General features: G+C 54.6%; 1 protein-coding gene across 24 annotated transcripts in view; it reads left to right on the top strand.

The window, feature by feature from the left end:
• PTK2 (protein tyrosine kinase 2) overlaps window positions 1–3,177 on the top strand; it is a 266,922-nt gene extending 263,745 nt beyond the window's left edge. For all 24 annotated transcript variants that reach the window (XM_072774653.1, XM_072774657.1, XM_072774652.1 and 21 more), the window contains one exon: window positions 1,906–3,177. In XM_072774653.1, coding sequence (XP_072630754.1) covers window positions 1,906–2,118 — 213 coding nt within the window. In that variant the 3' untranslated portion in view covers window positions 2,119–3,177. The remainder of the gene's footprint in view (window positions 1–1,905) is intronic.
• The last annotated feature ends 9,623 nt before the right edge of the window (window positions 3,178–12,800 follow it).

Raw genomic sequence — 12,800 nt, 5'->3', positions numbered from 1 at the left:
CCACGTTCTCTGTCTGTGTACACACACAGTCTCCTTCTCTGAACCGTTTGAGAACAGGTGGCATGTGGCACACTTCTTACCTTCCATGTTTCCACTTGCATCTCCAGTCAGGAGGCTGTTCTCTCACCTGGAGGGTTTTGACACCTGGGCCTCAGCACCCCTGCGAGGAGGAAGTTTCACCCTCTAGTTCAAGGCCAGCAGGGCTGTGTGTCCTGCCTGATGTCACGGCCAGTCTGCTTCCCACTGGAACAGGTCCTCAGGCTTCACCTTTCTGCCGGCAACATTTTGGAAGAATATAGGCCAGTTACCTTAGACAGTATTTATACCTAAAGTGGAACTGCGGGATGTTCTGTAGAGATTGAGGTTTCCTCCTGACGAGACTGAGGCTCAGGGTCTTTCAGGACAGTGTGTCCGAGGCTGCTGGTGTCCCAGTGACGCCCGTCCTGATGAAGCTGGCTCAGCTCCTAACTAAACTTCTTTCGCAAAGGGTGTGCGTTCACCTACTTGAAACCACTGAAACCATTCTCAAAAATGCCTATATGCTTAGAGTAATTTTATATTCCTTGCCAGTTAGGGCATTAGCTTCTTCATCTGCTTCACGGCAACTTTATTGGGTCTTCCACAGTGAGCAAGAATTTTGCCAAAAAATGATAGTTCCATATGCAAGAGGCGAGAAAATGGTGTCCTAACAAGTAAATGTTTGCTGATAAATCCTGAAATAATCTCTCCATCTCCCCTGATTCTTATACACAACTTGCTCTCCTGTATATATTCTTAATTATTTTTTAAAAGAAGAGGCGAAGCTTTCTTTGACTTTGCTTCCTTCTATCCCAGTCCCTCCTCCCACCCCCTGTGCTACTGAAGAGGGCAGCCCATCCTGGGCCAGCTCACCCTCATTTCTCTACTACAGCCGCCCTGGGGGCCACCTGACTTCTCAGTGAGACCCCACTGGCTTCAGAGCCTTCCTCATTCACTGTCAAGTTCAGCAGGACCGAGGTGACTTGGCACGGCTTGTGAGGCCCTCCACAGAGGAAGCCAGCGTATTTGTACAGTCCAGGCCAATTTCAGACAAATTCTCTGTGAAGTCTTCTGACCTCTCAGAGCAAATGGATCGCTGTGTCTCTGTTGGAGGATTCATCCCAGTGGTTATAGGTAGTTGTAGGCAGGCTTCTCCACCCTAGACTGAGCAGAAATGTGTGATCGACTCTTGCCTCCACACCACCACATGCCTCTAGGTAAGTGCTTAGTGATCATTAGAAGATTGAGGGGTTAAGGCCTTACCGATTGAACGAACAGATGAGGGAGGTTCTGAGCCACCTGGACCAAGCGTGCTGCTTCCGTAGGGCAGCTCCTTCCAGCACTGCTGCCCCTGCTCCCACCTCACAGCAGCACGGGAGCAGCACGGTGGGACGTCCTTCAGCCACTTCATGCGCAGCAGAGGCAGGTCCTGAGACACAGTTGGGGTTGTAGAAAGAGCACTGGCCTGCGAGTCCAGCCCAAGTGTTTGCATTGAACTGGAAGCCAGGAGCTGGACGACCTCAGCCAATCTCTTCCTGTCCCAGCTGTCCCCTCTGGTGGGGAGGGCTCTGGACTGGGTGGCCTCTGAGGTTCTACCAGACTGTGATTCTTCTATGGTTGTTTCTTCTAAGAAGCAAAAGTCTACTGGTCGCTGATTAATAGTCACTGAGGGCTTTTGTGGAAGGAGCAGAGGCTGCTGGATGTGTGCACGCACACACACACACCCATGGGCACTCTGTTGGCCAGTTTCCTGGAGGAAACCTTGGTCTTACACCCTGTTGTCCGGCGGGACAATTTGTTTAAGGGGAAGAAAGTTTCTTCTCCGGGAGGCAGCCAAGGATCAGTCCACGGAACGTGCCTCTCCTGACCTCTGTCTTGTCCTTCCAGATTGAGATGGCCCAGAAGCTGTTGAACTCCGACCTGGGTGAGCTCATCAACAAGATGAAGCTGGCCCAGCAGTACGTCATGACCAGTCTCCAGCAGGAGTACAAAAAGCAGATGCTGACCGCTGCTCATGCCTTGGCCGTGGATGCCAAAAACTTACTCGATGTCATTGACCAAGCGAGACTGCGGATGCTCGGACCAACGAGGCCACACTGAGGGGCCCTCCTTGAGGACATCGTCCCGCGTTCCACCAGCAGCGAGGGGCCCCGTGGTCCCCGGCCGCCGGCACTCACCGCGCCAACGGTTGTGACTGACAGCTGGTTGAAAATCTCTTTCATATAAGTTTAACCACATTTGATTTGAGTTCGTTTTTTTTGTTTGTTTCTTTTTTTTTTTTTTTTTTTAAGTCATGGTGTTCAGAAAAGCCCAGGATCCAAAATGTGGCATTTTTCTGAGAATGAAAATTGTTTGTGAGAAGCTTTTAAGAATCCTGAAGAACAGACCACGTTCACATGAGGGTGTGTTTCCGTGGAAATGGCCGAGGTGGCAGCGTGTGGATCCTGATCCAGCCCGGCTGCGTGTCAGGAGACAGGGGACGAGACAGAGAGTTCCGGGAAACCCCAAGGGCTGAGAATTCTCTGGCGAGCCCCAGGGTCATGGCCCAGACTGGAGTCTCTGTCGTGAGAACACTCTTGAGTTGCAATATTGCTGACACCACTTTACAAGAAAGAATATCAGAGCTATATTTTGAAGACTTGAGTCATTTCAGAAAAAAACAACCACCCTTTTGTCTTTCCTGCCTTTTCCTTTCCTGTTGGATATGTGAAGATTTGGTTGGAAGCTAGCTGTAGAACACACTAAAAACTTTGTCTTTTTTCACCAGAATAATGTGCCAGTTTTTTGTAGCGATGTTATTTCTCATGGAAGCAGAAATGCTTTGTACCAGAGCACCTCCAGACTGCACTGAGAAGGGGCTCTGCAGCCATCCCTGTTTCCAGTTTTATATAATTTATAAAGAAAGATTAAAGCCATGTTGACTACCTTGCAGCCACTGGAGCTAACGAACCCTTCATTGCATCTGTCTTCCCAGGAGAGAATTCAGCAAAGCAGAGAGATTTGGTTTTCTTTTGATGTGCAGTTACACCATCCATTCTGTTAAATAATTTTGAAAAATATACCCTCCCTTTAGTTTGTCGGGGGATATAAATTATTCTCAGGAAGAATATAATGAACTGTACAGTTACTTTGACCTATTAAAAAGGTGTTACCAGTAAAGTTCGTGGTGTAATATCCTTTCTTTTGGTTCCTTCAAACCGTTTACAATTGTTCAGGTGACTTGCCAGATAAAATACTGTACAGGAAAGTTCTTGATAACTACTGGTGTCTCTTCTTTCTCTGTCTTCGGACAAGTCAAGGATATTACCACAGCCGGATGGCTGACGAGTCAGCCCTGCTGTTCCCTCTGCAGCTGAGGTCTCTGAGCACACAGCCCTGGGCTCCGCAGGCAGGGACAAGCCGGAGCGGGCTCCCGGGGGGAGGGAGGGGGCGGATGTTCCCCCGGACAAACACATTCTCGCAGGGCCAGAGTCCATTCCCCCGGTGCCTAGAGGACGTTTGCTTCCTCTGAGAAAGAGGCCAAGGGGTGTTACTCTGAGCTCCTCTCACTCTCAGGTGTCCTGCAGCCTCTCAGGTCCCGGTCCCTCATCTCTGTGGGGGTGACCGTGACGATTAGCTAAGACCGGCCCAGGTAAGGGGTGACGCCTCCGCATCCCCCACAGAGGGGCTTGCTGTCGGGCCAGTGGCCCTGGGGAAGGGGATCCAGCAGCCTCGAGTCAAGAGCCACTGCCTCAGATGGAGCGTCTACTTGAAGTTGATATTTTGCCTCCTGATCGGACTCTTCCTCTAGTGTGGAGAACGGCAGATCGGTCTCATGCATCCTGAGGATCAAAAAGGTGTCAGCGCGTGAGCCGGGGGCCAGGCAACAGCGGCCCATGGTGCGCTGGCTCAGGGCCCAAGGGACCGTGAGAAGGACCTCAGGTGACTCAGCCGTGTCATCCCGCGGATGATCCATGGGCAGCATTTCAAGGCTGGGCTGTGTTAGACAGGAGCAGCGCTAAAGAAAGTGAACGTCCCCCTGTGCACAACCTCAACCTCTGTTTTTCTCCCACTGAGTATTTTTCTATATAACATTATTTTAATTAAAGGGTACTTTATTTTTTTAAAGATTTTATTTATTTGAGAGAGGTGAGCAGTGGGAGAAGTAGATGCCCACGGAGCAGGGAGCCCGACGTGGGACTAGATCCCAGGACCCTGGGACCACGACCTGAGCTGAAGGCAGACACCCAACGGACTGAACCCCCCAGCACCCCCAAAGAGTACTTTAGATGGAGTAAAGGCCACAGCCACGCGGAGCTTACTGAAGTTTCACAGCGCAACACACTCTGGTCACTGACACCTGGAATCAGAAACGGCATCGTGCTTATGTCCCCAGTGGCCGCTTGCCCAGGAGGGCGGCAGGCACCGTCTTCTGTCCACTTACTGAGACCTAGTCCACGTACGGTAAACCCAGGGAGGAGACTGCTGGGTGACCTTCGGCAGGTGCATCAGCCCTCCCGGGACCAGCACAGAGCCGGGGAGACGCTGGGCTCCCTCGGGACGCCCTGCCCCCCCGCTGGCCCCATTACCCCTCCAGCGCTAAACCTCGAACCGCCTGTAGCATGCGCCGCCCGCACTCTCTCGGGGTAACCTGTGTATTTGTCATGTCCTCCGCGGCGTGGCTGGGTCACAGCCGGTTTCCCCGGGGGCACCTGCTGATGGCGGCACCTTGGAGCTGTTCTCAGCAGGACTGAAGCCGCTGTGGGCGTGTCTGCGCGTAGCAAACCCTTCCTGTTCCTCCGGGGCAAACCGCGATTAGTGGCATTTGTGGAATTTATGGTCAGTGTATGTGTAGCTTGATGAAAAACTGCCAGGCCGTTTCCAGAGGGCTGGTGCCCTGCCCTGCTCCGGCCAGCGGGGGCCAGACCTTCCCGGTGCCACCCTGTCACCACCCCTGGTCCTCCTGTTCTCCCTGGCTTCAGACTCCGCGGCGGGCGCGTGTGCGGCCTCCTCTGCCGGTGTTTCCCAGGGGCCGGCGACGTTGAACCTTTCTGTGCCTACGGCCTCTTCCTGAACTCTTCTGTGAAACATCTGCACAAATATTTTGCCTTTTCTGAAATTGGGCTGTTCTGCGTTTCCATTACTGAGCAGTAGGACTTCCTGACGTGTCCCGGATGCCGGCCTTCCATCAGACACCTGTCTATTTTCTCCCATTCTGGAGCAGGGCTGTTCATTTGCCCCCTTAGAGTCTCCAACCACCTTTCAGCGCCTCGATTTCGGACTTCCAGCCTCCAGAACTGGGAGAAAATCAATTTCCAGTTCGGGGTTCTTCGTCACAGAGGCCCCAGGACCCTCGTCCCACCTCTAAGTACTTCAACACCCCTCTCCTGAGAGCGAAGACATTTATTTCCATAAATACAGTTCGGGTATCACACTCAGAAAATGTCACATTGTCTCACAGGCCATCAGTCGTGTCCTTCATATCATTTTCCCCCAAATCCAAAATCCAGTCGAGCAAGCTTTGCATTTAGTTGTGCTGTTTCCTTGGTGGCGCTGGTGTCCGGGAATTTTCCAAGCTCTTTGTCAAACACAGCGTCATTTGAAATTAAGTTACATACACTTACAATTAAATTCTATTTCACAGATGATGAACACACCCAAGTCCGCACTTCCTTGCTACGGTTCCGCATCTCGGTGTTCAGTCCTCAGGGTCGCATGTATCAGCCTGACCGTGTACTCTGTGCGTCTCTTCTTGCGGCAGCGTCCCCTGACGTCACTGTGGCAGCGTGATACTGGCTGGCTGGATTGGGGGGCATTTCTGCTGTGGACATTGGCAAACGCTGCAACTCAGGGCTTCTCTTCCCCTGGGAACCTGTCGCTCAGCATTTGCCTGCGCGATGCCCTTTGAGGGCGGTCGGTGTGAAGGACGCAGGCCTGTGCTGGACGATGACCCGGTTTGGGTCATTGTTGGATTCAGGGAGGCCAGCGCACGGTGGGGATGTGGCAGTGGCTAGTGCTGGTTCATCCCTCGACGCCGAGGGTGGCGTGGCCGGTGGTGGTCTAGGTGTGCTCCGGAGACAGCGCGGCGCCCCCGGGGACCCCGCGGGGCTGGCTTGTGTCCTGTCGCTACTCAGGCCGGCGGCCCTGTGGCAGGGGGACACCCGGCCACCCCCACTGCTGCAGGGACGGGCCTGGGGTGCTGCCCCCCTGTTTTGCCCTGCTTCACACATTTCCTGGGTGACGTGGAGGGCGGCCACCTGAGCAGCCTTCTCGTGGGCGCATCTGTAAGGTGTGGCCCGCCCTTTCCGCAAGTGGGTCCCTTCATGGGGCCACGTCAGGCTGCCGCCACAGCCTCACAAATGCGTCCCCGTCAGCCCTGCTGGGCGGGCACAGGAAGGAAAGGCTGCAGCCAGAATTGTCCTTGGAGCGGGGCCTCTGGAGCCTCTGCCAGGACCCCACAGATGGGGGTCCCAGTGGCAGCTCCTCCCCGAGCACGAGGGGAAGGGGGCCTCCTCAGTACCCGCACAAGGTCACAGAATTTAACTGCCTTTCTGAAAAACGGGAGTGCACATCTGGGTGAGGGAAATCCTGCAGAACCTGCGGGAGGCAGGGGGGCTCCACACCCCTTGGGCTCAGGTCATGATCCCGGTCCTGGGCTGGAGCCCCGCATCATCAGGCTCCCTGCGCCTCCCTCTGCTCCTCCTGCTCGTGCTCGCTTTTTCTCCTCTCAAATAAATACAATCTATAAAAACAACAAAAACCACAAAGCCGCTGAGTTTGATACAAGCTTAATGTCACTTCCTTTGAGAATTAACTCCTCTCTCTCGGCTTGAGATACTGAACAAGCGACCCCTGGCCTCATGGGAACCTGCGGGTGTACTTTTCACCCGAGAAAGTTCAGATGTCAACGAGAGAACGTTCTCCTAGGTGAGATGGAGAAGTGCGCGCACAGACCTCTTCTCGTAACTTCCGCGGGGAGGAACGCCCTTGGCCCGATCTCACGACCTGAGGTCATGACCTTGTTCCATGCAGCATGCAGGGTGGTAGCCTGTCCTCTCTAGTTCCCTCCATTTGTCAGTGCGGAGCCCTTTTTCCGTCCACGGAGACAGATCCACGCTGATGTGGCGGGAGTCCCCGCGGGGATCCTCCAGGGCCCTCCACGGTGACCGCTCGTCCCTTCAGGGCGACATCTACATTATCTGGAGCGGAGACTGGTCGTCACTCTCGAGGGAGATGCAGCAAAGAGCCATTTGAGGCATTTGAAACCCTCAGCCAGGGGAGGAAAGCACTGTGCCCGCCGTAGAACTGGCAGCCTGTCTGGAGTGTGCAAGACCCGCTGTGCCTGTAGAGACGCTGCTCGCTGTCATTCGGGTTAGCGACGCACACATGATGACACGAAGAGGCCTAAATACTTACTGCAGGTGAGGATAACCCACATCCCCTGGAGATGAAATGCAGCGGTTAGGATGTTTCATTTACCTGTTTTCTGTGCTTTTTCATTTGTATTTGATTCTTTCCTTTTTTATCACCAAATAATAGTCCATCGCAGGGATAGACTGCACGTCATCAGCTGACGGGCGTTTGGGTTGTTTCCACCTGTTTGGTTACGTGTGTGAATCACGCCGCAGTGGACATTTACACACGAGCTTTTGTGCGGACCCACATTTTCATTTCTCCGGGGTGGACACTAGCAAGGGACTGTCTAGGTCACATGACCATTCTGTATTTAACCACTTGCGAATGTGCTGGACGGCTTCCTAGCGTGGCCGCCCCGTCCTACACCCGCCCCCCCGAGCCCAGGGCGGGAGCTCCGATACCCCCCACCCCGCTCCCGCGTCCCGGCCGCCTCGCACTTGCCTCACAGCCCCTGGGTGGCTGCTGCGTGCTGTGGCGTTGTGGCTCTGGCCTGTCCTCCTCTGGTGCCGACTGGCGCTGAGCTTCTTGCCACGTGCTGATGGGCCGTTCATGGGTCTTCTCCGGAGAAGTATGTGCCCGGATCCTTCCCCAGTGAAATCCTGGGCTCGGATATCCCCTCCTGGGAGAGAGCTTCAGGCTGACGGGGTGCCCTGCCTCCCCCGCCACGGCACCCCGGCCCCCGCACCTGTCACACTGCTTGGGGATGCTGTTTCCCGTCTCCGTGTGGACTGTCTGCTGTTTCTACCAGCTTCTGGGGGAGAAACTGCCTCCTTAAATTAGAGACTAAAAAGATTCATTTTGGTAATTGTGTAAATCAGGATGTTTAACTTCATACGTGAGTCTCTTATGAGCTTGGCTCGTTGACTCTGACCCTTGGATCCTTGACTTTTTATCCCTTAGAGAAACCCCACACGCTTCCACCCAGTTGATCAATTGAGCGGAGTCCATAGCACAGAAGCAAGCAAAAGTCAGCTTCAGTTTTCCCCCGAGTGTCCCTCCAAACACTCTCTGGTCAAATCCATTGTCCATCTAACAGGTTGCATGTGCCAAGGCCTGCGGGTCCAGGGGTGAACATAGTGTGTAGGTAAGGAATAAATCAGCGGCCCCTCTGTTTTGACCTCGAAAATTCCAGACCAGACTAACAATGGCTTGACTCCGTTTCGCTCCAGGTGTTCATCAAAATCCAAACTCTTATCCGATTTGAAATGTTTCTCTCCCCCTGGACGGGCTAGACGCAGAGGTGGGGGTGGGAGCTGGCCAGGCATCCAGGCAGAATGACACCTCGAAGAGCAATGGGAGAATAAGTAAACAGAAAAATCAATGTTTTTTGTTTGACCTTAAAGGACCAAAAAAAAAAAAAAAAAAAATTGGGGGGGACTTTGAGTTATAATAAAATGTTCCCCAGGGAAAAGCTCAAAAGAAACACGATAGGACGGAGCAAGCGCGGCACCTCCTGCTGTTCTCCTCCCAGCTGGCCTTGGGGCCTTCCTGCTGGGTTTCCAGTAGGCAGATGTCGGGGGCCGGGGCCCCGTTCTCTGCGATTCATCCCGCGCAGCAGGTTCGTGATGGGCTCCTGGAAATACACGTTCGCTCGCCACCCTGGGGCCCTGGGGCAGCCAGCTGGCCGGTGTCTTCAGGGGGAGCCGGGAGGCGGGGGGCCCTGTGCGGACCGGACCCCAGGCGGGCTGGAGTCTGCAGAGGCCCTGCGCCCCCTCGGTCGTGCCCTTCGCTGGACGGAAGGCGGGAGAGCCGAGCCCCAGGCTGCAGCCTCCGGTGTGGGACCGTGGGGTGCGGGACCGTTGGTAGCCCTGTCGCCGTAGGAACCCGGAAACCACCCCCAGGCCGGGGCTAAAGGGGCCTCAACAGGAACGTAATCTAAACTGCACCAAGTGCAGGGAGCGGATGCAGGAGGCCACGCGGCCTACGGCTCCCTTTGTAGGAGGTGTCGGGAGCCGGCAAATCCCTGGGGACAGGGCGACAGCAGGGGTCAGTTGTCCGGCCGGGCCTGGGGTCCCGTGCGGGGCGATGCACAAAGTCTGGGACCAGACACAGGCGGCAGCACCGGTGTCCAAGCGGCCAAGCTGCAAGCCCAACGGCGGAACCACCCCGTCTGGGTCGGAGCCTGTGTGTCAGGGGCTCAGCTCAGGAGGGCAGGAGATAGGAGATGAGGGCGGTCAGCGACGTGTCCTGGGGACCCCCCCCCCCACAGGGCTTGGTGGGGAGCCCAGGGCAGTCGCCCTGTATCTGGTTCGAACGACGTCTGGTGAGATCCCTTCCAGCGGCGACACCAGAATAGGTGGAGAGGCTGCCCCGTCGTGGAGGCTCCCTGCCCCCGGCCGCAGGGCCCGCTCAGGCTGTCGGGGCTCCTGGCCGCCACTTCCGTGAGGAGCCAAGGCGCCCCTCCAGGCCCACGTCCACCCAAGCCCTGGGCCTGAGCGCGGGTGACACAGCCAGGCTGGGCCCCTGACCCCGTGTAGCTGCCGGGCCCCTCTGAACTCAGGGGGTAAGCCCGGGATTGTGGCCCTGTGTCCCCAACATGCACCAGAGAAAGGAGTGGCGTCAGGGGGTGGGGGGGAGCTCATGACAGCAAAGCAAAGACGGTGATAACAGTAAATGCCCCAAATAGCTTCTGGCACCGATGCCAGCGGTTCTGGCCCCTTATGGTCCCGGGCTCCACCTGGTCGGCGTGTCGCCAGGTGGGCAGGAAGGTCCCCTAAGTGCTGGGCGCTGCAGGGACTCTGCAACCAGACGGCAGCGTCTTCTGGGACTGGCACCCCGCAGTCTGCTAGTGTCGCAGCGTGGATGGGCCTTCCTCCATGAGTCAAAGCCCCCGTGTTATCAAGTCCCCTCAAGAATGCTCTGCGGCACCTGGTCCTCAGGGGGGAGCCTTCGGCCCAGGCCGTGACCCCGGGTCCCGGGATCGAGTCCTGCACCGGGCTCCCCACATGGAGCCTGCTTCTCCCTCCACCTGGGTCTCTGCCTCTCTCTGTGTGTCTCTCAGGAATAAATAAATAAAACCTTAAAAAGAAAAAAAAGAAATGCTCTACTGTTGGTCAATCAAGCCTCATCTCGTTTCATCTTAAATGATTGTTATTTCCGCCCCAACAGCAAAAACTAACGTGGCGGGTGAGCGGCCAGAGTGGCTGTAAGCGGCAAATCCTTCCTCTAAACCCGTAAGAAAAGCCAAGACGGAATGGAAGGGTTTCTGATCCACGCGGGCTGGACTTGCACTAATCGACCTCCAAAGCTAAAACCACACACCTGTGCACGCGCTGGCTCACGTCTCCCACAGGGACACCGTGCCCGGCTTCCGGCGCCCATCAGGCCCCTGCCCCGTAAGGACTTACCCAGGTGGCTACGTGAAGTCACAGTAAACAACCCATGGCTTCATTTTCTTGCCCTCGTATCATGAAATAGGTGCATTAATTATACTAGACTTTCCTGGGAGCACGTGGGTGGCTCAGTGGTGGAGCCTCTGCCTTCGGCTCAGGTCACTGTCTCAGGGTCCTGGGATCGAGCCCGGGAGGGGGGGGCCCTGCTCAGCAGTGAGTCTGCTTCTCCCTCTCCCTCTGCCTCTCCCCCGGCTCCTGTTCTCTCTCCTTTTCAAATAAATAAATAAAAGTCTGTAAATATATATCTAATATTTATAAATATATATGTGTTATATATACATTTATATAGGGATGGCTCGCTGGTTAAGCTCTGCTTTCAGCTCAGGGCATGATCCTGGAGTTCAGGGATCGAGTCCCACATCAGGCTCCCTGCGTGGAGCCTGCTTCTCCCTCTGCCTGTGTCTCTGCCTCTCTCTCTGTGTCTCTCTCATGAATAAATAATTTTTAAAAAGAAAGAGAAAAAAAAGTGTGTCTATCTGGCTGGCAGGTTTGACAAGGGGGGGCTGGCTCTGCAAGTCAGATTACATGCACATTTTTTCTCCCATAAATTGAATGAACTAAATTTGCAGCTCTAGGAGTTTGGCACAAATTTATTTAACGAAGTAGTTTGGAAAACATTTTATTGACAAAGGTATAAAGGAGGTGCGAGATTTGTTCGTCCCCTCGACCTCTCTGGGTATGTGGTGGAAGCGGCTGCCCCCAGGGGGACGAGAACTGCCAGCCCCACGCCCGGGGATGCGGGCGCCCCGTCCGCGGTCCCAAGATTGGTGGTGGGAGTTCATGTAACTTTATTCTTTGTCTTTCAAGATATTTTCCGTTTGGCTCCTCTGACTCGTTTGCAGTTATACATACATTTTAGAACCGGTTTGTCCATTTCCATTTTTTTTAAAAAGCCTCCCCCTCCCCGCCCCGCCTCCCGGGATTTTCAATCAGTTACTCCCACGGGGTGACAACCTAGGGGAGGTTGCTGAGCACCTGCGCTCTCGGCTGCACTCGGCCCCGGAGGCTCCCCGTTCCCTCGGGGGGCCGGCCCGCGCGCAGAGCTCCTCCCAGCTGGAGGTGACCCGGGTGGATGGTGGGGAGAGGCCACACCTGCAGCTGGATCACACACCGCACACCCGCACACCCCACACCTGCACACCCCCACACCCGCACACACCCACACCCACACCCCACACCCGCACACCCCCACACCCGCACCAGCATCTCCTGGGGCGGCCCTGCCAACGTCCCAGTGACCTAAGCATGTCCCACGGTTGAGGCAGCATCAACAGAGTGAAAAAGGACAGTCCCTGTGGGAGGCAGGTGATGACTTGGGGGCCGTGATGGGGCCGCCCGCACCTTCCTTGCACACCTGCAGACCCTGCTGGGACCGTCGCAATCAGCTGTAGGTCGTCACACGGCTGTGAGCTCATCATCGTAATGATAGTAAGTCCAGAAGAATTGTTCTGACACTTGAAGGCTTACGGGAAATAAATTCTAAGATTTCAACGTATGCATACACTTCTGTTGGCAAGAAGCCTGTAATCAATGAGACTTTTGTTTTTCTTAAGATTTTATTTATTTATTCATGAGAGACACAGAGGGAGGCAGAGACACAGGCTGAGGGAGAAGCAGGCTCCCTGCGAGGAGCCCAATGCAGGACTCGAACCTGGGACCCGGGGGTCACAGCCTGGGCCCAAGGCAGACACTCAACCGCTGAGCCACCAGGTGCCCCTCAATGAGACTTTCAAATGTAAAAATGTTACCTTCGGATAAATATCTGTGCCAGAGTTAAAATGGAAGTAGGAGTTCTAGAATAACAGAAACATCAAGTGTTTAAATGTTAAAGAAGACGTTGATCAGGTCCTGTTTTTTAATGGATCCTGTTGGATCCTATCAATGTGGTATTTAGGTTCCATCTGGTTACATTTTAAAAAGTGATAATGACAGTTTTATTTTTAAGTGTCAATATTTACAATATGTCAGACATTGTGTTCTTTGTAACTATTTAAA

Source organism: Canis lupus, chromosome 14 (assembly GCF_048164855.1).
Source record: "Canis lupus baileyi chromosome 14, mCanLup2.hap1, whole genome shotgun sequence".
Taxonomy (NCBI): Eukaryota; Metazoa; Chordata; class Mammalia; order Carnivora; family Canidae; genus Canis; species Canis lupus.
This window is presented reverse-complemented; position numbering and strand designations above follow the sequence as displayed.